At 52.8% G+C, this 26265-nt stretch overlaps 1 protein-coding gene across 1 annotated transcript in view; it reads left to right on the top strand.

Annotated features, from left to right (window-relative positions):
- Positions 1–26265, top strand: part of LOC136958581 (FERM, ARHGEF and pleckstrin domain-containing protein 1) — a 53373-nt gene that overhangs the window by 436 nt on the left and 26672 nt on the right. Inside the window, 1 exon segment of the mRNA XM_067252591.1 lies at positions 3566–3777. Within this exon segment, the coding sequence (XP_067108692.1) occupies positions 3571–3777 (207 nt within the window). The 5' untranslated portion in view covers positions 3566–3570.

Genomic DNA, 26265 nt, shown 5'->3' with positions numbered 1-26265 from the left:
AAGGCATTCTAATTGAATATGGGCTGTTGAGTTAGTCAGTCTACACCAGTCAGTAAAAAGCGTTAAATGTAAGCATTGAGATGGATTCTCCATTTGTCAGGATTGGCATTGCAGCAGTATCTGATCAGGTAAGGTCAGACGATGTATTTATGTCACATCTACGCGTGGTAGCCTACTGACATAATGTGTTTAGGATTACAGTAGTCTACTCCAATAATATATTAAGGACGTGTAGCCTTCAGTGTCTAGTGTAAAATGTTGCCAAATATGATAATGATTCCGTGTCTATCGGCAGGGGTAGACGTGACCCTTGTTCTGATTATCTATGAACAGTTATGACAGTAGAATGTGTTCTCATGTCACCAATTAACCAATTAAGCCAACACTGCTTTCCAAAGTGTATATCATGCAAAAAAGTCATATTTTGTGTGAGCGCTTCGAATATGATATGAAGTGGCTTTTACCGTTCAGCCACAGTTTTAGAGTAGTTTTATTTTGTATGAGTGCTAGTGTTTAAATAGGTTCTGTTTTTAATGATTGAATGAACCAAACACAAATTAGAAAGAGTTGTGAAATCCCTGGGTGAATTCTGAAGTAATCCAGTGAATGAGGCAGTCCATCACTAATCAGCAAAATAGATTCAACACAACCCTTTCTGCATAGAAAGGATTATTACAGCAGAATGCTGTCTAGGAGTCACACCCAGGTATCCATATCTGTGAGGAATCGTATTTCTGATCAAAGTGGAACCAGGGGCTGGATTTGAATATGCTTCAGGTAGACAGCTGGCACAACTTCCCTGCCCTCAGCCATTCAGCTGGCTGTAATGAAATCCAGCTGTGCAGTTGTTGAAATGGTGCCTGCATGTGTTGGACTGTGCTGAAGAGACTCACTGTGTCTCTGCACACAGAGGGACCTCTGTTCTGGAAGTCCTGCATGTCCAACCCAGGAACAGGCCCAGGCCCCCCAGCCCAGGAACAGGCCTCCCAGCCCCCGGCCCTGGCTAACACACTTGTGGGGAATTTCCCACAAATAAGTTCAAAGGCCGACTAGATCAATCTGCAAAACCATGAAATGCCCTCTGTGTTTTATACAACCGGTACCAAGATCTGGCATAACTGCTCCCTCTCCCACCCTGATGCCCCCAAACAGGGCAGGCTTCGAGAGGGGCTGGGGGTGACCTAGCTGGGGGAGCTGAAGGTCCATTTACTCATGTCTAGGATCTCCTACTGGAGACGAAGGTTGTGGCAGCTTGATTCATCAGCTTGGAAGGGGGGGGGGGGGGGAGGTTAGGTTAAGCGTCAGTTGAGCTAATCACTGTCTGCTCTTTCATTGCCTTCAGAGACACTCCTTTGGTTTGGAGAGTGTTTAGTTACAGCATTGGGATTCCAAAGCCTTTGGGGTTTCCAAACATCATGAAGATGCCTGCGTGCTTCACTAGTATAGTAACATGTAAGCTGATATCAAAGCCACAAAGAAGTTGCTGGTCTTTTTTTCTTCTTCAAGCATTCACTTGAGGTAGTAGATTGCCCTGGTGAAAACAGGAGGTCTGGCTCTTATCGTCGTCCCGGGTTAGGAATGTCTTCCCCCTCGCCCCCCCCCCCCCCCTCCAGTCCTGGGATGGTGACAGCGGAAGGGACAGGTGTGGACGACAAAAATCTCGGGTCTAAACACGGACAGTGGTGTGCTGTGTTGGTTCGTCCACAGCTGTCCCGATGTGTTTAATATTCCACGTGCGTCATGGCGGACTGCCTCCGCCCTGTAAACAAGCCGTCTGTTTGATCTGCTCTGGGAACGGAGGGGAGGCGGATTCTGCCTGTCCAACACGTCTACAGTTTCAGGCCCGACCCTCCCACCTCAAGCTGTGGATACAGTCGGCCGTCCTCCCCGCTCTAATCTCGGCTTCAAATATATTGTGACTTCCCAGTCAGTGCTTCAGCCGGCAGCGCGTGAATGAGAGCTGCCCCCACACTCGGATGCCCCAGTTACCGAGGTCTTGAGATGACATCAGCCGGCTGGAATGTGTGATAAACAGAGAATTAAGCAAGGCCTCCAGGGTTTGGCCTGAGAATCGGGGTTGGATTGTCCTGTTCCAACCCAGAATGAATGATTGTCCAACCGGCTCAAAACCCCTCTACCATTAACCTGATCTCTGTTTTGTCTGTGAGTGATACAGTTGGTGACAGTCAGGCCTCTCTGAGCTTGTCCCCAGTAACTGCAGTGGCAGGGTATTACTATTCTATCCACACTACGTTTGATGCCATTGATGAATTTAGTATTTCGGCAGTGGGATCTCCATGGTAACAGGGCTGTCACGGCGATGCGAAGATCCCCGCCTCCAGATGGTATCATTATTAGCAGCTGATCTAGTACATCCCTCCATCACCTGCTAGTACATCCCTCCATCACCTGCTAGTACATCCCTCCTTCACCTGCTAGTACATCCCTCCATCACCTGCTAGTACATCCCTCCATCACCTGCTAGTACATCCCTCCATCACCTGCTAGTACATCCCTCCTTCACCTGCTAGTACATCCCTCCATCACCTGCTAGTACATCCCTCCATCACCTGCTAGTACATCCCTCTATCACCTGCTAGTACATCCCTCCATCACCTGCTAGTACATCCCTCCATCACCTGCTAGTACATCCCTCCATCACCTGCTAGTACATCCCTCCATCACCTGCTAGTACATCCCTCCTTCACCTGCTAGTACATCCCTCCTTCACCTGCTAGTACATCCCTCCTTCACCTGCTAGTACATCCCTCCTTCACCTGCTAGTACATCCCTCCTTCACCTGCTAGTACATCCCTCCATCACCTGTTAGTACATCCCTCCATCACCTGTTAGTACATCCCTCCATCACCTGCTAGTACATCCCTCCATCACCTGCTAGTACATCCCTCCTTCACCTGCTTTCCCCTCTATTTCCTCCTGTTTCACTGTTTTACCCATTAATTTAGTTATATTTGATCATTCATCATAGCCTTCCATGCTGTCTGTCCAACAGGAGTCAACTGGAGAATCCTTACTCCATACCAATGACATTTGCGACATTTTGAGATACTTTGGTCAACCAAAGCTGTTTTTTTATGAGCTGAATTTACTTTGAAATCAGGCTGCACATTTTCAGGACGAGAGAACTAATTGCTTCTCCCGAAGGCTACAATTATCACCCATTAACGGAGAGTGCAAATACTTCATTTGCAATTACGGTGCTAGTTTGACACGCAAAGCTGTGAACTGTATCCCCTGGGCTTGTAGCTGTTTAGATGTAATCCACCCACCTCATCTTCTCTGTTGTTCTGGAGTAGGTGAGGGGGTCACACTCCCAACCCTTACTGTTTACTCACACTCAATGAAAACATGACAGACATGACCCGCATTGAATTCCTGTCAAGTAGGCAGACATGGAGACCACAGAGGCAGGCGAAGTTGAGGATGCAGAAGTTGAGTAAAGGGTAGTGGTGTGAGTGTATATACAGTATAGGAGTGTGTGTGTGTGCGTGTGTACATGCAGTCCCGTGTCAGTGTCTGATCCGTGCCCTCGTCCTCGTGGCAGGCTGGATGCCAGCAGAGCGGACCACCATGGCGGAGCCAGAGAGAGAGACCCTGGGCCTGAGGCCCTCAGCCGCCCAGCGACTTGGGGCCCCAGAGACCCTGGGCATCAGCACCCTGGACCCTGGCCACCGGCCCCCCGCCATGCCCCCGGGGAGACACGTCGCCGTCAGGGTCCGCATGCTCGACGACACGGAGGAGATCTTCGACATCTCGGTGAGTTCAGATGAAGGAAGGCGGTGTTCCCAGTTGTCCAGTCCTCACAATCCTGTCAGTCCTCCCTGGTCCCCTTGTCCCCCCCAGCCTCCCCAGCCCCCCCAGTCCTCCAGCCTCCCCAGCCCCCCCAGTCCTCCAGCCTCCCCAGCCCCCCCAGTCCTCCAGCCTCCCCAGCCCCCCCAGTCCTCCAGCCTCCCCAGCCCCCCCAGTCCTCCAGCCTCCCCAGCCCCCCCAGTCCTCCAGCCTCCCCAGCCTCCCCAGCCTCCCCAGCCCCCCCAGTCCTCCAGCCTCCCCAGCCCCCCCAGTCCTCCAGCCTCCCCAGCCTCCCCAGCCTCCCCAGCCCCCCCAGTCCTCCAGCCTCCCCAGCCCCCCCAGTCCTCCAGCCCCCCCAGTCCTCCAGTCCCCCCAGTCCTCCAGTCCCCCCAGTCCTCCAGCCCCCCCAGTCCTCCAGTCCCCCCAGTCCTCCAGTCCCCCCAGTCCTCCAGCCCCCCCAGTCCTCCAGCCCCCCAGTCCTCCAGCCCCCCCAGTCCTCCAGCCCCCCCAGTCCTCCAGCCCCCCCAGTCCTCCAGCCCCCCAGTCCTCTCCAGTGTTCTGTGTTCCCGGTGTTTGAACGGAAGACTGCTATGCACCGGTCCTTTATATCTCTGACATTTAAATAGCAGGCCCTCATCAAGGAAGGATTTCATTTTACAGCAACAGCAGCCTGTTGTTAAGGGTGACAGGTTGGCATAGCAACAGGATATAACCGCAAGGTGCTCAATGCATGAATGGGCCCCGGCTGGTTCCACTATCCTGTCTCTCAGCATGGTCTCACGCATATGACATCGACAGGAAATGATCCGATGATTTATAGCAGTTCATTACAGCCATATGAGGTGATGGTAGTGAATCACACATCTTTCAGCCTCAAAGGATCAGTCCTCTGTTCCCGAGCTGCCCTTTGCAGTGTCGCTAAGCCCAGTTGTTTTGATAAGCAGTGTGAACTTGTCCACCTCCACCCTGTGCTTCCCAGTGGTGGGCCACGTTGCTGTCTGCACCAGGTGGGATTTGGACCGTGACTTCCAAATACAGTTGGAGAGAAGGGCAGATTTGTTTTTGATGTCCTTGAAAGAGCACAATCAGATCTGATGAGCTGTTCTCTTGATCACTAACCCAAATCCCCCGGTGGAAATGAAAGATCTTAATCCAGTTTGCATGTCTACGAACGCTCAATGTATTTAGCATAAATCATACTTTGCAATGGTCATGCTACAAGATTGAATTCCTTTGATGTGAAATGCCGCCTGCATGACAACGACACACGGATGTTTTACATACTTATCAGATCTCACATGTGGATAATTCAAACCTTTGTGTCGGTAATGGGATTTACGTCTGGACATTTTCCGAGTTTTAATCAAAAGAAAATGAGCAATTAAACACAAAAACACTGCATATACCAAACATTCCATCCCCACAGCACTGGGCTGTGGTATTTCAGTAAGGTATACTCCATGATCCTCATTTAGCTGGAAAACTACAGGGTGTGGCCAAGACCTAGGTTCTTTTTTTCCTTAGAATAGACAAACTAGCAATATCCTCTGACCACAGTCCCTTCCTTCCTTCCCTTCCTTGGAGCGAGGGGGTGAGATGGGCAGACAGAGAGATGAGGGGATGCAGGGAAAGCGAGAATACAGACAGACAGAGGATGGATGGACGGACGTGTGTGCGTTGAATGGAGGCCTGGCTGCGGATGTGTTCGACGTTACGCTGTGAAACACTGGCAGGCAGTGTGAGAAGGCTTCTTCATCACAGCCGGCAGCACGGCCACAGCCGGCAGCACGGCCTTCTGACCTGCCCCTACCCAGATGACAAGAAACAACATGTTGAACAGATAAGAAGCTGACAAGAAGTAATGTGTACTAAAACGTTACACATATAGATACTGTATATACTCTGTATGTATATATTTCTTCCCCCCCCCCTCAGGAAGCAGTTTAAGGCATCTTAATGTGTCGAGGGCTGTTATATGCAATCTCCTACTCTCTCAGAAGTCAGGTAGAGGAACTGGTGTAGGAAACTCACCGAGATCCCATTATATCCCGACCAAGCCCCTCTCCCCTCATTACAGTGACACAGCGCCTGTCGGCTAAACGTGTGAGGTGAGGTCATAGTCCTTTATTAGCTTCTGTTTTGAGAGTCTCTAATTAGGAGCCATTCTCTTCCTTCCTGGACATGTGTGACTACAGTCATGGAGTCCAATCATGAGTCGGAGCACTCCCATGCACTACATTGTTGTCTTATTTCTGGTCGGATATCTCCCACAGACTGCGAATACAAGAGCCACACTTTACACCACGGTCACATCCAGTTAATCAGAGAACGAGGGATGTGGAGAGAAAGATGAATCTCTTTCTGTTTCCCCCGGAACCTCATTAAAGCTCCTGCTTGACGTTCCACCCTGCTCTGTGGAGAATATCAGCCGCCCGTTGGATTTGCTTCTACTGAGTTTTTGCTTTGTTTGTCTGGATGATGCGGACGTGCACGCCCCGGCCCATGTGCACGCCCCGGCCCATGTGCACGCCCCGGCCCATGTGCACGCCCCGGCCCATGTGCACGCCCCGGCCCATGTGCACGCCCCGGCCGGCATCACCGAAGACACAACAGTGTCATGGTGACTTAGCTGAGCTGCTGTGATGAGGAGCTCTGACTGGGGGCTGTGGCTGCTGCAGGGGGGGCTGTGGCTGCTGCAGGGGGGGCTGTGGCTGCTGCAGGGGGGGCTGTGGCTGCTGCAGGGGGGGCTGTGGCTGCTGCAGGGGGGGCTGTGGCTGCTGCAGGGGGGGCTGGGGCTGCTGCAGGGGGGGCTGGGGCTGCTGCAGGGGGGGCTGGGGCTGCTGCAGGGGGGGCTGGGGCTGCTGCAGGGGGGGCTGGGGCTGCTGCAGGGGGGGCTGGGGCATAGAGGGGAGGGGGGGGAGAGGGGCATACACGGAGAAGAGGGGAGAGGAGCGAGAGAGAAGTAGGGGGAGAAAGAGGAGAGGGGGTAGGAGGGAGAGGGGGCGAAGGAGAGAAGAGAGGGATAGAGAGTTGAGGGGGGGAAAGGGGGTAGGAGGGAGAGCGGGAGGACTGAGGGAGACGGTGAGGGAGTTTCGTAATGCTCAATTTAACACAGATTCAATCTTTTCTATTGCTTCAGCTCTGGGAGGGAGTCTGTGTTTATGCTACCACAGTTTATCGCCTAAGGGGAGGTGGGGGGCGGGAGTAGGGGGAGGGGGGGGGGGGCTCTCACAGTGGCAACCATTTCACCAGGTCATTATGACATAATTTAGCTGTGTAAACAACATGGTTTCCAGTAGATGGTTACATTACATTTACATTTACATTACATTTATTCATTTAGCAGACGCTTTTATCCAAAGCGACTTCCAAGAGAGAGCTTTACAAAGTGCATAGGTCACTGATCATAACAACAAGATAGCCAAAAAACATCGCGAGTAGCCAAAACATGAAGCACACATTGTGAACAACCAAAGTAAGTGCCAAAGGGAAGAACCATAAGAGCATGTAGTTAAACAAGTCACAACCAAACAACATGAACAGCTATAAGTGCAAGTGTACCTGTGGGAAAAAGCAAGCAACAGTAATAAAACAATATATCACAGCGAGAACCAAAAATTTTAATCAGTTACCACTAACCACAAGAGCAACAAGTCTCTAAGCAAGAGTCATTGTGATCCTTGAGGAAACTAACATCGGGTCAAGCGAACCGTTCCTAAGTACCGTTGTACTCCCGGAACAAGTGCGTCTTGAGCCTTTTCTTGAAGGTGGAGAGACAGTCAGTGTCTCTGATGGAGGTGGGGAGTTGATTCCACCACTGGGGGGCCAGACAGGAGAAGAGCTTGTGTTGGGACCGGGCGGTCTTGAGCGGTGGGACCACCAGGCGGTTGTCTGAAGAAGACCGTAGGTGGCGGGTGGGGGTGTAAGGCTGCAGGAGAGACTTGATGTAGACGGGTGCAGTCCCGTTCACTGCTCGGAAGGTCAATACCAGGGTCTTGAATCTGATACGGGCCATGATAGGTAGCCAGTGGAGAGAGATGAGGAGCGGGGTAACATGGGAGCGTCTGGGTAGATTGTAGACCAGGCGGGCCGCCGCGTTCTGAATCCTCTGAAGAGGGCGGGTTGCACATGCTGGGAGACCAGCGAGCAGAGAGTTGCAATAGTCCAACTTGGAGAGGACGAGTGCTTGGACTAGCAGCTGGGTGGAGTGCTCAGACAGGTATCTCCTGATCTTCCGGATGTTGTAGAGGGTGAATCTACACGACCGGGAGACCGCAGCAATGTGGGCCGTGAGGGAGAGCTCGTCGTCCATGGTAACCCCAAGGTTCCTGGCAGAGGATGAAGGGGTCACCGTCGCAGATCCCAGGGTGATTGAGAGATCGTGGGAGATGGAGGGTTTAGCCGGGATGATGAGAAGTTCTGTTTTGGCGAGGTTCAGCTGGAGGTGGTGCTCGGTCATCCAGGCGGAGATGTCTGTGAGGCAGGCCTCAATCCTAGCTGAGATCCCCGGATCGGTCGGGGGGAACGACAGGTACAGCTGCGTGTCGTCAGCGTAGCAGTGGTAGGAGAAGCCATGGGAGGTGATGATTGGTCCAAGTGAGGTGGTGTACAGAGAGAAGAGGAGGGGTCCAAGGACGGAGCCCTGTGGGACACCAGTGGAGAGCTGGCGAGGGCCCGACAGTTTGCCTCCCCAGGAAACCTGGTAGGATCTTCCCGACAGGTAGGATGAGATCCACTGGAGTGCAGTGCCAGTGATGCCCATCTCAGAAAGTCTGGCGAGCAGGATCTGGTGGTTAACCGTATCAAACGCTGCAGAAAGGTCCAGCAGAATGATAACGGATGACCTGGAAGCCGCTCTGGCAGACTGGAGGGCAGTGGTGACTGAAAGGAGGGCAGTCTCTGTGGAGTGGCCAGTCTTGAAGCCCGATTGGTTGGGGTCAAGCAGGTTGTTCTGAGAGAGAAAGTTAGACAGTTGGTTAGATACAGCACGTTCAATTGTTTTTGAAAGGAAGGGTAACAGTGATACCGGTCTGTAGTTCTGGAGAACGGCAGGGTTAAGGGAGGGTTTTTTGAGTAGAGGGGTAACTCTAGCCTGTTTGAAGGCAGAGGGGAAGGTGCCAGAGGTGAGAGAGGAGTTTAGGACATGGAGAAGAAAAGTTATGATGGAGGGGGAGATGGTTTGAAAGAGAGGGGAGGGTATAGGATCAAGGGGACAGGAGGTGGGGCGATGAGAGAGAATGAGGTCAGAGATCTCTGCCTCAGACAGGGGAGAAAAAGAGTTTAGACATTTAGTTGGGTCAGTCATGGAGGGTGAGAGGGTAGGAAAGGTGGGTTTAGGGAACCGACTGCTAATGTCGGCGACTTTTTTCTCAAAGAAGGAGGAGAAGTCGTCTGCTGTCAGGGTGGAGGGAGGGGGTGGGGGAGGTGGGTTAAGAAGGGTGGAGAAGGTAGAGAAAAGTTTGTGGGGGTTTGAAGCAGAGTTAATTTTGTTCAGAAAGTAGAGGGTTTTAGCACCAGTTATGTGAGAAGAGAAGGATTTGAGGAGGGAGTGATACTTATCAAGGTCCAGACCGCCTTTGGACTTGCGCCATCTCCTCTCGGCTGCCCGAAGGGTGGACCGTTCTTCACGAATAACATCCGTAAGCCACGGGCAGGAGGGAGAAGATCGTGCAGGCCTGGTTGACAGGGGACAGAGAGAGTCAAGTGATGCAGTTAAAGTGGTTAACAAGGTGTCGGTGGCAGTGTTAGTGGGGTGGGACGAGAACTCGTCAATGGGGGGGAGGGAGGATGTTACAATAGAGGAGAAATGGGAGGGGGATAGGGAGCGGAGGTTGCGCCGGAAAGTTACAAGGGGAGGGGAGGTAGAAGGAGTTGGAGGGAGAGAGATAGAGAATTGGATAAAGTAGTGATCAGAAATATGCAGTGGGGTTACAGAGGTTAAGTCAGTGATACAGTTACGTGTCAGGATGAGGTCTAGCTGTTTGCCTGCCTTGTGGGTCGCCGGTGTGCTCAGCAGCGTCAGGTCGAAGGAGGTCAGGAGAGACAAGAAGTCGACGGCCTGAGTTCCTTGGAGGTGGATGTTGAAGTCCCCAAGGACTATCAGGGGGGTTCCATCATCCGGGAGGACGCTGAGGAGCATGTCCAGCTCTTCCACAAAGTCGGCTAGCGGGCCTGGTGGGCGATAAAGAACAATTAAGCATGCTTTGATAGGATCAGTTAGCATCGCATAATGGTGTTCAAATGATTTGGCAGTAACAGGGAGTGGTGTGGATGTGTATTTAATATGTGGGGAAAGAAGCAACCCTGTCCCACCACCCCGCCCGGTTGAGCGGGGTGAGTGAGTGAAGGAGTGGTTGACGGAGAGAGCAGCTGGAGTTGCAGTGTTCTCAGGGCGGATCCATGTCTCTGTCAGCGCAAGGGCATGAAGAGAAGCATGAGATGCAAACGCTGGGATGAAGTCTGCCTTGTTCACAGCGGACTGGCAGTTCCAGAGCCCTATAGAAAGAGAGAGGGCAGGTGGAGAAGATCTGGATAGGTAGCGAAGGTTAGAAGTTGACCGTATATACTTTGTGATATATCTACGTCTACGGGTAGTGTAATGAACGGGAATGCTGAAGAAACACATGCTAGCTATGAATATGTTGTAGGTGGATTAGAATACAAATAGGGTGATACTTATCAGAAGAGGTGATCCACCACGTCGGCCATCCTCGGTGGACTCCCGCAGGTAGACTCCCTGTCTTTGTTCGACCGAGTCTTCGTGCACCGAGGCTGCCAGACGAGGCTGCCTCTGCAGTGCTACTCGCCTAAATATGCTAAAGGCGCAGCTGACAATGGCCCTAATTATGTAAACAAAGCCAGGGTCTCACTCGGCGGCAAGTACCCTGAAACTCGATCTCTAGCTAGCTACCTATTGACCAATTTAGCTGCTATACCCTTACCCTCTGTCAAAGAGGCAAATAATTAGCAAAACACAAATGAATGAAACAAACTCTGGTTACTTACAGTCAGATGGCAGTCACGAAGTACACTCAGTAAGACACTATTAGCTCTGAATCTGATTACAGAAGTCAGGGCTGATTTAACCAAATTCTACAATGGCCCTAATTATGTAAACAAAGCCAGGGTCTCACTCGGCGGCAAGTACCCTGAAACTCGATCTCTAGCTAGCTACCTATTGACCAATTTAGCTGCTATACCCTTACCCTCTGTCAAAGAGGCAAATAATTAGCAAAACACAAATGAATGAAACAAACTCTGGTTACTTACAGTCAGATGGCAGTCACGAAGTACACTCAGTAAGACACTATTAGCTCTGAATCTGATTACAGAAGTCAGGGCTGATTTAACCAAATTCTACAATGGCCCTAATTATGTAAACAAAGCCAGGGTCTCACTCGGCGGCAAGTACCCTGAAACTCGATCTCTAGCTAGCTACCTATTGACCAATTTAGCTGCTATACCCTTACCCTCTGTCAAAGAGGCAAATAATTAGCAAAACACAAATGAATGAAACAAACTCTGGTTACTTACAGTCAGATGGTTACCTCAAGTTCAGCCTCGTGTCCGATGGCCCCCGGCTGAAGATATACGGGTCCCTGTCTGTCTAAACTCAGGTACACGTGTGGAAAGAAACACCAGCGCCGAATGTCCCGTAGCGGTTCAGGTCTATGGCCGTCCTTCCGTGTTCGTACCGTCGCCGGATGTCTTCGCTCCAGAAGCATCTGCTTTATCCAACACTGGCCCTCCCGCTCTGCATGGGTATCTCAACGGCGGTTGCCATGAAAACGATGCCTGAGGCCCCCAGTGTGAGGCCCTTAATTGCATCAGTAGCTGCTGCCATCCCATAATGAACCCTGCCTGTTGCTCCCATTCATTCTGGACTGGGAGAAGCGGCATTCACACGTGAAATGCTAATTTGGCCGGGATTCAACGTTGATGGATGAAATTGCTGCAGTAATGAGACAAGATGAATGTCTCTATCCAGCCCATTCTCTATCCACAAGACCATCTCCAAAAGGTTTCGGATATTACTCCCATCAAACAAATGTCCCTCGTTGCCGGTAGGAAACCAGCCTTACAAGACAATTTCATTATCAAAGTCTCACGTTTCATAACGGCAACACTCCATTGGGGTAATGATGACGGATTTATCTGGGGCAGAGGTTCCCCCCACCGGCCCTGTTTGGGTGACGAGGTGTGTGTGTTCCCTGAGGTGTGTGTGTGTGTGTGTTCCCTGAGGTGTGTGTGTGTTCCCTGAGGTGTGTGTGAAGGCCTCGTCTCTGCTGTGTAACTGTAGAGTGTCCACAGCCCTGATCGTGTGGAGGCCTCCAACCTGTCAGACAGGGTATCAGATGGTAGAGGAACAAAAACAGGCTGACTGGTCCTACTCAGGGTCACGTGATCTGGCGTGTCCTTCTGAGTCGGCCGTCAGGGCCCTAGACCAGTCACTGGTGGAACGCTCTTCTTAAGCTAGCTCTTCTTGGAGACTCACCCTCCAACACGTAAGGCTCCATAGCAGATAGGAGAGAGCTTACCACACAGGGTTCACTTTCAGCATGGAGCTATTCAAACGAATGCGGCTGGGAGAAAATGAAGTAGTGAATTGGGGGCTTGAGAGCTTGCGCTGGGAATTGGGATGAGTATGAGGATGGAGGAGAAGGGTAGAGGGGAAGGACAGGAATGGGTTTGAGAGATGATGGGGGGGGGGGCATGGGAGAGGTGGAGGATAGTGATGGGGCGACACTCGCTCATTTGTCTGGTTGGAGGAAACAGTCAAGCTCTATTAACCCCAGTCACCCAACCCTCTCTGGTACCATATCGCCGAGAAGGACTTAGTGACAGCTTCACATGAAATACGTTTCCTTCCCTACCTACCTCCCTCTCGCTCTTATTACTTGCTTCCTGTCCCCCACAAACCTTTCGTGTGTGTGCGTGTTCACGCATTCCCTGCTTGAGTGTGTGTGTGTGCTCATTGCCTCTTTGTGTGTGTGTGTGTATTCATACCCTATTTCTCCTCCCTCGCTATCTTGAAACGAGTCCTGAGGGACCGTGTTTGCCTCAGACTAATATTGAATCCATTAGAATCTCTGTTCTACCACTGTACCCTTTCCGTTTGTAGAAAACCCCTTTGAATTATTAAATGACAAGTACGTGGTGGTATGAAGGCTTCTCGCCCACCAGCACTTACCGTGGCGGGAGAGTTTGGGCTCTGCAGTGGTCTGGCCTCATTCAGGCTGAAGCGCAGCTCGCTGGATGGCTCTTCAGGATGTTCCCATCGCAGCAGGAACAGACAGGTCTGCTGTTCGCTGAGCAGCAGCTCATTGGCCTGGGGGGCTGGGAGGCGCGAGGCTGGAGGGCTGGGGGGCTGGGGGGCTGGGAGGCTGGGGGCCTGGGAGGCTGGGAGGCTGGGAGGCTGGGGGCCTGGGAGGCTGGGAGGCTGGGGGGCAGGGAGGCTGGGAGGCTGGGGGGCTGGAGGGCTGGGAGGCTGGGGGGCTGGGAGGCTGGGGGCAGGGAGGCTGGGGGGCAGGCAGGCTGGGGGGCTGGGGGGCAGGGAGGCTGGGGGGCTGGAAGGCGATAATGTGAAAGGGTATGTGGGCCCCCCTATATGAAGAGGTCTGAGGTTAACTCACCCCGGTCACACTGACCGTGATCACATCTAACAAGGGGCTGTTCCATCTCAGCCTGGGACACTGAAGCCACTGTCCCAGTGGCATGGATTATATCACCTGCCGCTCTGAAGTATCACATCCTTTTATAACTGTAATCACATGTCCTAGTGGAATTTGTCACTGGATGAACTGGAAGAAAGGAGTTTGATGCCGCGTTTGGATTTGATTACAAATCCTTCGGGATTAGACTGATTTTGATGTTTTTCGATGGATGTTCTTCGTTTCCCCACGTCTCTGGTTAGAAATGACCTGTTTTCGAACACCGAAAAATGTCTCTTACTGCCATACGTGTCTTTGTTAGATCAGCTCATGTACTGCTCGTCCACTGTCTTACAGCAAATATCGTTTTTGGGATGAGGGTGGAGGGGGGAGGTGGAGGGGGGAGGTGGAGGGGGCTACGTCAGTCCTTTACAAAGATGCCCTCTGAAGTGAGTAGAGAAGAGGGGTGGGTGGGGGACCTCCCAGTCTCCCACAGAGACCACACACCACTGACCGGACACAACTGGTCAGTGAGGGTCACCCCCCCCCTCGTCTACAGTGGGTACAGTATGTGTGGAGCCTGTTATGGATAGGAGAGGAAAGATGCCTGTCTGGTTTAGCAGGAACACACTGGCATACCACACACGCACGCACGCGCGCGCACAGAACCAGAGGGGAGAACAGTAACAGTGGTTGATTCAACTCAGCATAAAGCATGATTTTTCCTGTGACATTCTCTGATGAACTGTCATTGGCTAAGCGTGATGAACGGGATTTGATTGGCCTCCACAGCCCTGGGGGTGGGGGCGGGGAGGGGAGAGAGGCAGATAGGGGGAGGAAGAGGGAGAGAGTGTGTTTAGCAACCCCAACACTGTGTCTCTCCCTGGGCCAGTGGCCGAGGTTCTTCATACCAGAGCGTGACCATGGCAACCTCTCCCCCAGGGTCGGCATGGCTCCACAGAGCATTCTGAATGAAGGACTTGCCATTCAGTCAGCACAGAGGCACGGCTGCTGCTCTGTCAGTACAGTAAGATACTGGACCGTCTGGATAGATACAGTACAGTTCTCCTCTACACCCTCCCCTCCTCTCGTTCTATCAGGCATCGGAGCGCGGTCCTTACAGCCTCCTCCTCAGTAGCAGCACGCGCTGCACAGGTTTTATTGCTGTACGAGCTCGTTGGCGAGGGGCCACGTGAAATTGCCTGTCTGTCTGCGGGTTGCCATGACTACACACCCAGAGGTGAAGTGAGGGGGGGGGGGGGGGGGGGGGCTGCCTCTGCTGGGTGCCCTGCCGCATAGTTCTGTCTTCCCCTGGTCTCTCTACTGCCATCACACCCAGAGAGAGAGAGAGGGAGGGAGAGGAGGAGGAGGGGGAGAGGGAGAGAGGGAGAGGGGGGGGGGGGGGGTGATGATTGCGGCTTTAATGTGAACGTTGTGGGTATTCTGCGTCTTGCGCCAATTACGCCAGAAACATGACAGGCGGCAACATCCCAGCACTTTGGCTTTTGTATTCAAATACCCCGACTGGAAATCTGGAAGCCAGGATGAGCTTCTGAGGGTCGTTAACCCTTCCTGTTCCAGGGGCGGATTGACCCAGTTTCCCTGGAAGATGGCTTTGTCCTCTGTGGGGGTGGGCTCTGAGTCATTAGAATAACATAAACAAGGGTACGAAGGGCTGGCTCATCCACTCTAGAAGCAAACTGAAGACGAGCAATCTTCCTCCAACCTGGTGGACGGGGCTGAAAATCCAAACTTAATTACATATGAAGTTCATCTGGGAATATTTGATTTGTGTTTGCTGGAAGGGTCCGTGCTACCTTGTGCGACGGGCCGGTGTGAGGTTGTGGGTTATCTTCCGGTCATCTCCCTGCCTCCTCCTGTTGTCTTCCTCGGCTCTGGCCTGAGGTGAACTCTGACCCCTGGCCTCTTGTTTCTCAGGCCATGGAATGGAAATCCCACAGAGGGACCAGGGGTCTGTTTTCCCACGAGCTGCAGCCAGCCCTCCCCTCGACCACAGGGTCCTCTGGTGGCTTACAATACTGAAGGATACACACGCACACGCACACACACACACACACACACACACACACACACACACACACACACACACACACACACACACACACACACACACTCATGCACACACACACTCACATGCACAAATTGAATGTGTGAACGCAGGCGCCTTTCTCTTTGGATTTCCTTCCATTGTATCTCACCTGGCGCCCCTCTCTCTCTCCGTCTCTCTGTCTGCCCCTCCCTCCCTCCCTCCCTCCCTCCCTCCCTCCCTCCCTCCCTCCCTCCCTCCCTCCCTCCCTCCCTCCCTCCCTCCCTCCCTCCCTCCCTCCCTCCCGTGAGTGGACAGCAGTCCTATGATGGGATCCCCATCAGCCTCCATCTGTTCCTGATGTGTGGCAGGACCGCGTGGCCCCTCCCTCTGTCCCCTCACCCTCCTACCCTGCGACTCCGCACAGGGGAGCTCCGCGTCACCGAGGCCCCTCCGCGTGGCCCCTCCCTCTGTCCCCTCACCCTCCTACCCTGCGACTCCGCACTGGGGAGCTCCGCGTCACCGTCACCGAGGCCGTGATTGATGTTTTTGACGGCAAATATTTACAATGTGTCATTTTTGTCATGCCGGGGGGGTTTACGAAGACGTTGGAACAGCCGATTTACTCACTCCAGACCTTTCTTTTTTTGTGCTGCAATAGCAGCAGCAGCAATTTCTCCGTCTCCGCATAGATCTGCCATCGCAATAAAGCAACATAATGGCTCTCAAAATGGCAGTAAAACACAATTGATGGTGTTAAAGCACTATGCACTGGGGTCACGTAAAAGATCCGTGATAACCAAACAGACTTGCTGTAAACAATCCGCGGAGAGAATATAGAGAGAAATATACAACTGCATCCGTCTGCACAGTGCGAACAGACCCTTTCTGCGCAGAGTTCCACTTCAGTCTTGTAATGACACACTTGGAGGACCGCCGTGGCCTCCAGGAATCAGTGTGTTCCCTCGCGGCTGTTTAGGGGTCTAGGACTGTGTTCCGTAGCAGGTTCCTCATGCCGTCTTCGGACAGACGACAGCCGGCTGGATGAGAACCGCCTTGCGTTCCTATGGAAACGCAGGCGTGCCTCTTATCCCGGAACCTACCTCGGCCAGCTGAGAGCAGGGCTGGGTCTCTGTCTCTCTCCCCAAACAATATAGACGTCTGTGACGATTCACAAAGGCGCAAGCTTCTGCAAACATAACCCTGGGGAATCTCTTTGTGGGTTTGAAAGACAGGTGTGTGATGATGGTGTGTGTGTGTGGGGGGGGGGGGTCTCCAGACTGTGGGTCGGGCTCATCGGTACACCCTGCATACATGCATTATTCCTTTGAACTTTGCCCCATGGTGATTCCGCCCAGATTCTTTCATAAGCTTGCATTGGAACCTGCAACCCAGAGCTACAGCATATCGCACAGGAGATGAGAGGAAGCGGGGGTGGGGGCCTGCCTGTCTGTCTGTCTTTACCCCTGCCTGCCTGTGTGCTCTGCCTGGACCCCCAGAGACGGACAGCGTGCGGCAGCTTCCCAGCCGCACGGCTCCTCTTTTTATAAATTATGGATTTCTCATTGATATTCCAACTGCTAATTACCGTCTCAAAGCCCTGTGGCTGCTTCTTCAAAGGACGGTAGGGGGGGGAAAAAAACTCCAGCCGTCCCTAAGATAACGCTCTCACCTGAGATGTGTCAGGCTGCCCTTCTACTGTCCCCATGTCCCGACACGACCTCCCCACGCCCACGTCTGGGACACCAGACGTGTTTCCAACACGGCGAGAACATGGGGGTGCTTCCACTATGTCTCCTTACTGTTCAGGATCTGCTGAGCTTAACCGTCCACGCCGGAAGTGAACTCCGACCCCCTTGTTGCTCTTCGGCGCAGGTCGCACCCCCCCCCCCCCCTTCACACCGCCGGCGGGCGACGCTCTGCGGTGACGTCACGGCCCGGCGTCATCGCCCCTGGCCGCTGTGCCCAGGCTCCTCTCTGATCCCCGACGCTCTCGGACTGTAATTGAATTTGAGGGCTCTAGGGGAGGGAGAGGGAGGACGTGAGATGAGAAAGGGCGGATATTGGAGGACGATGGGGAAAGGGGTCGGTAAGGGAGGAGAGAGAGAAGGGAAGGAGAGGCTGAACCATGGAAAGGAGAGAGGGGTGGGTAAGGGATAGATGGGTAAATGGATGGGTAGGACTAGGAGAGAAAGAGGGATTGAAGGGGTAGGAGAGAGAGAGAGGGGGGAGAGAGAGTGAGAAGGAATGAAAGAGAGATGAGGATTAGTTCACCCCAGATCTCTGGTCCCAGCTGTGCTGTGCTCTGCTTGGCAGATATTGATGTGACAGAAGTCGTCTGCCAATTAAACTGCTGTGCAGGGCGTTGCATAAGCCTCCAAGAAGGAACTAATCACATCAAACCCTGAATGGTAAAACACTAGATTGCATTCGGCACGTGACGCCAAGAGTCCTGCCAACTCACCGCCCTAAGCAGAAACGGAAACTTCCTGAAGGTCTGTGTTGAGCTGCAGGCAGCTTTAGAATCCTTACAGCTGAGGCATTCTGTCCTTGTCTCCATGTGAGAGCGAAGCTGTGTGACTGAACCCGGTATTGAAGAGACGGGTCTAGCTCAGTGGTAGTGTGTTTGTCTGCGAATCAAGAGGTCACATGTTCGAATCCCCTCATGTACAGTAGCCAGTGCCTCTTTTGATCAAAGCGTCGGCCAAGTGAATACATTATTAAACCTTTTCTCTCTCTGTAACCCTAGCTTTGTCTAGGGGCCCCTGTGTGGGATGGGTCCCTAATTGATATCTAAGGAGCTGGCCCTGGGGAGCCTGCCTGTGGCAGAACCAGCACGACTGGTTTGTTGTGGACATCCGAGCTCGCTCTGCTCTCAACAGTAACAAATGGCTTGTCTGTCATCGCCAACGCCCAACAATGTGGATGGTTCCTAGCAGCCTATTGGCAAAGCAATTACAGGGACGATGCTACGCTCACTCATAAATCCCTATGGGGTAATGCGTGATTCTTCATGGTACGAGCCGTTTGGGGCAGAAGCAAACACGGTGATGTCGTCTCTGAAGTGGTCCACGCTGTGGGCCAGGTGGCAGGGGAGGGGCTACACTGTGGGGGAGGGGCCAGTTGGTAGGGGAGGGGCCATGCTGTGGGGGAGGGGCCAGTTGGTAGGGGAGGGGCCACGCCGTGGGGGAGGGGCTACACCGTGTCCTGTGATTTTCTGTCTAATGTGAAGATGTGTTCCATGTGACTCCACTCACAGAGCTAATAGTCCGCGTTACGGACTATTAGAAGCGGTCGACACGTGTTCTGGGTCTGTCATGCCAGATCTGAAAAGATGTCCCTCAGTCTGAGTGAGACTGACTTGTGAGTTTTTACACCAAGATTGGGTTAGTGGGAAAATAAAATGGACATATCAGTCAGCTCTTATTTACGTCATTAGGCTCCCTAGTGTATCGCTTGATAACGTCTTAGGATGTTTTGACAGTGTTCAGTGTTAATTAGGATTTTTTTAAATGAATTCACGTAGTTCTTAATGTCATTAGTACAGTAACTAATACTTTTTACAGTTGCAGGAGAAAGTATGATGGCGAACCCTTACGATTACTGAATAAATCCGTGATGACGTTTGGTCTGATCTTAAGTCACAACTAATAAAGTTTTGACATTTGAATGTCTTTCCCCAATTGATCAGAACAGGCATCCAGGTCAAAGAAAGCTTCGAAAGAGTTCTCTCAGTTTTTCCTGTGACAGCAGTAATGGGGAGGTCCTGAATGGTGCCCGGCCAGCCAACCTCAGTGACATTGTGGCCCTTGTCTTTGAAGCCCAGGCAGGGTTTCCAGAACTTGCCGGAGTTCAGGGCTAATCCTCGACCTCCTCCCTCCTCCTCTCACCCCAGCCCTCCTCTCCCATCAGTACCTGGCCGCCTTGCCGCTCCACACCCATCACTTTGTCTCTCTGAGGGGGGTTAAGCTCCAGATCATGTGGCTATGACCACAACTGCCGGATCGGTTTCAGATAAAGCTCCTTTACTGGGGCTGGGTGTTTAATCCAGCCAGGAGGCTGCCAGAGGCTGGGAGGCTACTGCCCTCTAAAGCTGCTCACACCGGGCACAGCAGGGGGGCCTGGGGGCCTCCAGAGCGGGGCCTGGGTGGGTGGGAACCCTTTGCCTTGGCTAGAGAGCTGCCAGTGCAACACCTAGCCCCTGACCCTAGCCTGACCCTAACCCCAATCCTAGCCCCAACCCTAGCCCCCTACCCTGACCCTAGCCCCTACCCTGACCCTAGCCCCTACCCTGACCCTAGCCCCCTACCCTGACCCTAGCCCCCTACCCTGACCCTAGCCCCTACCCTGACCCTAGCCCCTACCCTGACCCTAGCCCCCTACCCTGACCCTAGCCCCCTACCCTGACCCTAGCCCCTACCCTGACCCTAGCCCCAACCCTAGCCCCCTACCCTGACCCTAGCCCCCTACCCTGACCCTAGCCCCTACCCTGACCCTAGCCCCTACCCTGACCCTAGCCCCAACCCTAGCCCCCTAGCCCCTACCCTGACCCCAGCCCCTACCCTGACCCCTAACCCTAGCCCCAGCCCCCAACCCTAGCCCTCCACAGCCTAAAACGTCTTAGCCCCAGAAGAGGCTAAGAGGCTAAGATATTATAACTAAACATAATATCAGAAAACATGTTTTTTGGGCAGAGCTCTTGTTTGGTTAATGAGTGTTTGAGGGTTGCTGTTATGATACTGTACATCATGTCCCTCTATTGGAATCTTTCAGATTGAGCATCCAGCTGTAGTCTAAACGGCATGTTTTGTTGAAACTGTCAGGGTGATTGTCTCCTTCTGTTTGACCGAATCACAAGCAGTTTAGCGTGAACCATAAACATTCCTTCAGCTCCAACAACAGGGGCTCCGCAATTTCTTTTTTTCCTTTCACGAGGGATTAAGTACTGTATTAGACTGTCTTTTTTTTGAAGTTGCCATGGCTACCGACTCCACCCCACCCCCTCACCACCTGGGGTGCAGAATGTCTCCGTCACAAAAGACCTTTCTGACTGGCCCAGTAGCCTGCAGCCTGTCTGGGTCTCCCCCCTCCCTCCCCCCTCGCCGCGGCGCTGCTAAACAGGACCATTGACCTCCGGCTAAGTACAGTATTCGTCACGTTGTGGCATTCTCCCGCTGAGGTTGAGCAGAGCGCTCTGGCGTCGCCTTGGTTGGTTAGCAGGGGCCGGACTGAGACGGACTTCAGCCGGGGAACGATCCGGAACAGAAGAGACAGGAGGCTGTGTGTTCATGAAGATCACGCGGATGCTTCTGCAGTAGACCCGTGAGGTGCCTCCGCGCCGGCCTCGCCGTTGATCGGCGGCTTTTGATTAAGAAACATCTCCCGAGTCCCGCTGTTTGAGCTCGGAGCGTGTACGCCAAAGCTGTTCGCTCCCACACTCTCTAACGAGTGTCGACACGAGACGCACCCGTCCGTACACGGGCACACGTCTCTGTGCAGTGGCAGTCTGCCTGCAGAACTTCCTCTGCTCTTGTCCTTCAGCAGACATGTGTATGGGTTCCCTTTCCCCCTCCTCCTGGTCTTAACATGTCGGACGAAGCGGCGGCGGTTGTCGTTGAGTTGTAGCTCGTAGCACGCCGCTCCCCTCTGCTCCAGCAGTAGCCTGGAAATGAGTAGGCTGCATTGTTCGCCTCCCAGTGTGGTCACACCTTCGTACTGTACCAATCTGTTGCCCTTCTACACTGGGTGACCGAGCCAATGAATAGTGCTAGTTTTTTTGTGTTTGCTTGCGTCTGTGCGTGCGTGCGTGCGTGCGTGTGTGTGTGTGTGCGTGCGTGCGTGCGTGTGGCTGATTTAACTACATGCTTCTAATCTGGGTATAGGGAGCTCTCGTTCAATTAACTCAACCCTGACTCAAAGCTCTGGAGAATCACTGTGCATTCACTGTCAGTTAATGCCCTTTAATGTCGCCGGCGGTTATTTACGAGTTTACAGTAAAGTACAGGATTGAGCACTGCAATTTCTCTATTACAGACCACATCACCACAATGCCTGTTAGAAACAAGAAGTGATTCCCGGCTGTTGGCCTTAATCCCTTTCCACAGGAAGTGCAGGATCAGGCTTCTCCAAGATCAGCGGTATATCCGGACAGGACATCCACTTCCCAATTCTGGCACTGGGAAGCTTAGCCTAATGTAATTCTGCAATAATTGGAGCAAAGTCTTGGATATGGAGCATTGCTTACGGAGACATGATGACTTATTGATTTATGGATCAGATCATCACTAAAGGGCTGATGGGAAAAAAATAAAAATAAAATGTAATTGTTGTACAGTTGGTTGGGTTAAAATTTTGTTTGCTTATTCTAGGTTTGGTACTGGAGTGAGTGTTAATGCTATGTTAGTATGCACATTCTCGTAGCGGTTGAATATCAGGGATGAGGTTCATGCTAGATCTTCTAAGGATTTAATTTCAGAATGTAAAACGTTTTTCACCCGTTAATCTGGTTTGGTGTCACGAGTCCCGTGTGTTTGAGAGACCCAGTTCTGTTGCTCACGCCGGCGAATGCACTGTAAAACTCTAACTCACGTACAAGTACTCAGTACTGGAGGATTTGTCGCAATGCCAGTTAAGTAGTTTAGGCTAATCTTGAGGAGACAAATCGATTGGTCTCACCAGGAGAGGAGCATATGTGACTGTCATCAGTTATTACCTGGGGGGGATTATGGGTAAGAGAAAGGGCCAGGAGGCAGCAGTCATTGGCTGACTTGTTACTCTGGTGGACCAATCCCCAAGACCCCTCCACCCAACCCAGGATCACCCCTCAGGACCCCTCCACCCAACCCAGGATCACCCCTCAGGACCCCTCCACCCAACCCAGGATCACCCCTCAGGACCCCTCCACCCAACCCAGGATCACCCCTCAGGACCCCTCCACCCAACCCAGGATCCTCCCCTCAGGACCCCTCCACCCAACCCAGGATCCTCCCCTCAGGACCCCTCCACCCAACCCAGGATCACCCCTCAGGACCCCTCCACCCAACCCAGGATCACCCCTCAGGACCCCTCCACCCAACCCAGGATCACCCCTCAGGACCCCTCCACCCAACCCAGGATCCTCCCCTCAGGACCCCTCCACCCAACCCAGGATCACCCCTCAGGACCCCTCCACCCAACCCAGGATCACCCCTCAGGACCCCTCCACCCAACCCAGGATCACCCCTCAGGACCCCTCCACCCCCTTTAAGTAGGTCCCAGCCCCAACAACACGATGCTTGGCTGGCCAATACTGGATGGTCAGGGTGTGCCTTCCTCCCTCGGTGTCTCCGCTGAGGCCCCTTCTGCGTGGATGCTCCTCCCCAGGCATGGGCCCTGCTCCCACAGTGCCACGTCATTAGCCTGGAGAGCTCACATGGGCTGGGGCGGTGCTGGGGCGGTGCTGGGGCGGTGCTGAGGCGCTGTGCGTGCCAGTGCCTGCTTTACTGCCCTCACGCTCCCACTCCGCAATTGTGCTAAAAGCTCATGTCAAATTAACGAGAGGATAATTTCTCTCGCTGTCTGAGATCAGACTGGATCAACTCGGAACATGCGTACGGTTCCACAGGGAGCGAGCGGAGCTTCTGATGTTCACTCCTAGTTGCCGTGGTGCGTTGGACCGGGCTGTGTGGGTCCACTGTGCCTGCCGCTGCATATTAATGCCGGCTAATAATATCTGCAGCAAATCAAATTAATCTACCCTGTATCTGTTCCTTCTTCGCCGTCTCTCTCTCCGACACCGTCCTCATGTACGCATGCTATTTAAAGCTCTCTCTCCATCTTTCTATCTGTCTTTCTCTCGTTCTCTCTCGGCCCTTCCTCCTCTCTATTTCCTCTCGAGCTCATCTTGCAGAGAAGCTTGTCAGCTGCAATCCTACCAAGCTGCCATTTTCACGGGGCGACCGTATTTACATACATTTAATTAAGATGCTTTGCTGATTCTGTTTGTCCCTCCTGGAAGAATGCGGCCCATCTGTCGGGTCCCGGTGGAAGCTGGGCAGGACGGCGGCTCCCCGGCCTCGCCTGTGCTCCGAGCAGCTGTCCTGCGCCGCAGAACACGGCCTCCTAATCTGGGAGGCCTCGCATTCTCATAGACACCCAACTCCCACGCTCTCCAGGATAACAAAGATTAGTCATGAGTTCATGACTCGGGGAAGTGTCACGGTCGGTGGAGAGCTTAATGACCCAGGCCTGTTCTGGCATGTTCCGTGTTCCAGATATTGGATATGGCTGGTTGGATGTGGCCTTCATTGAACTTTGGCGACTTAAGGAGAGAGTCCCGAAGTTCAGTTTTATTTTAATTTTATTTTTTCTATTTGGAGGATAACCCCTTGAGATGCAGCATCTCGTTTTCGAGGGGGTCCTCGAGACACAAGACAAAGACAAATACATGCACATTCAAACTCGCTCAAGTTCCCCCACCCCCAGACCTCACCCACCCCACCGCCTCCCTATTGAATACATATCGTATTATTGAGAGGCATATATACACATATACATACATACATACATACACATGTTCATACATACAGTTATAAACTGTAGTACAGTATGGCTCAGCAACAAGAATGTTCTCTCAGACATGCCCCTGACCTGTTTACATCCACATCTGCAGAGATCTCTAGTTGGAACACACCAGGAGAATGTATACAATACAAACCAGTTCTGCGAGCGGTTTGGGCTTGGCTGGAACGCTCATGTTTTAGTCTGTCATCAACAAACGCTGGCGCTCTCGCCAATGTGCTCATGGTATGTTTCCAGGATCCGATTGGCTCATGGTGTGTTTCCAGGATCTGATTGGCATATTGGCACACATCGGCGAGCCCCGGCTCAGCGTTCACGTCAACAGAGATTTTGCCGCAGCTTGTGGTGTGAGGTCGTCGTCGTGCTGTCCCTCGGAAGGCCTGTTCCAGGACGCCATTGCTGGAGCGCAGCTCAGCAGAGCGGGCTGGCTGGTGGATAATGAGGCGCGCTACTTTGAAGGTCAAAGCCAGATACCGGAGACTGGAGAGCCATGTGATTTATTGTGGGGAAAACGGCACATTGGCTCGTGACTTCTCCAAGCTATTTCCCATTTGCATGCAGACCTGCGAAAGCACTTGCTAATCTGCTCGTTTACCTGACCTTGTGGAAGCTGTGAGTGAGACTTGGACTCCATTAATATGTCAGTTAACCTATTGATTAGCCTCAGTGTACAGTAGATCAATCAGACCCAATCTGAATGGGTTCATGTAGCTGTGTCCAACTACAGGTGTCCATTTTATTATCACGTGTCATTTCATGTCCCCAGAAAAACGTAAAGATGTGTGATCGAGCACACACATACTGTATGTTATACCTCAGTATCCCGCGCGCTTGGTCAACACGTCCATACAGGTCGTGAAAGGTGAAGGGCTTTTCTAATCCGCTGTTCCAGCACGTCTAACCGCCGAGCAGAGTCCCCCAGCATGCTTCGGGCGGCCAACAGCCGTGAAAACAGACCGCCTGGCTTAAACATCAAAGAGGCAAGCGTGCCGTCGAGCTCTCGTTATCGGCGCTAATTGATGTTCTTGTGTGATAAGGGACACGCATGTCTATCTGTAGGCATATTCTGACAGAAGCCTTGGGGACTGCACATCAACAGTCATGTCTTATTGTGTGGAAGTATGAATGCTAATGTCGGCCTTATGTAGTCTAGTCGCGGAGGGGTTGGTGTTTGTTGTGGTAGCAGTGCATCTCACACAGTGACGGTAATCCCAGGCTTTCAGTGGCCGGGCTGTGGAAACGAACCAGCATGGTGCCGGAATTTCAAGTGTGCTGGGAGGGATTGTGGGAAGGGGGGGGGGGGAAGACGGCTGGTCTTCCAGCGAGCGCAGCTTCCTCAGAAATACCCCAACCCCTCACTTTTATTTCCATGATCCCTTCAGTCAGTCATGTAGCTGCTTAAGATCAAGCTGTACGCCGGAAACGGCGTCAAGGATAAAAATGCAGTATGGAAATATATTTTAAACAGGAGGAGATCAAATGCAGGAAATGTCAGCCGTTTTATGTATTTTTTTCCCCCTCAATCTTTTTTTTTCACGATCTGTTGTTCTGTGCCGTGTATTTTCCGCGGAAGAAGGGTGCAAACTGGAGCGGTTAAATCAATTAGCTTATTGCGCGGCCCCCAGATTAACAGCGGGGTGGGTCTGCTGCCAGCAGTGCTGCACTGCTAGCCTTTCAGCAGGGCTGCAGTCACAACAATACACTTAATTACACTTTATGGACAATCGATATGTGTCCCACTGTCCTCCTCACTGGACATTAAGCCCAGGCAGACACCAGTGGCAGGGAGGGAGGCAGGGAGGCAGGGAGCAGGGAGGCAGGGAGCAGGGAGCAGGGAGGCAGGGAGCAGGGAGGCAGGGAGGCAGGGAGGCAGGGAGGCAGGGAGAGAGGGAGGCAGGGAGGCAGGGAGGGGGCTGCCCGGGGGTGGTTGGGGGAGCTGGCCACCCCCTCCTCTACCCCCCTCACCCCCTCCAGAATCCAGGGGATGATTCTGTCACGGTCATCCTCCTGGACCTATAGCGGACTTGTCCTGCAGTGACATAATGACTCTGACAGCTGTGGCAGGCTAACCCACATTGGCTGCGTGTCTGTTCCTCTGCCGTTCTTCCCCAGCGCGGGCGGGGGGGTGGGCTGGTGACGGGCTGCGGGCAGAGCAGGCATCTTTATCTCTGGTTCCCATTCATTCCAGCTTAGATACAG

The sequence above is a fragment of the Osmerus mordax genome, chromosome 2 (assembly GCF_038355195.1).
Source record: "Osmerus mordax isolate fOsmMor3 chromosome 2, fOsmMor3.pri, whole genome shotgun sequence".
Taxonomy (NCBI): Eukaryota; Metazoa; Chordata; class Actinopteri; order Osmeriformes; family Osmeridae; genus Osmerus; species Osmerus mordax.
Note: the sequence above shows the minus strand (reverse complement) of the source record. Positions and strands in the feature narration are given on the sequence as shown.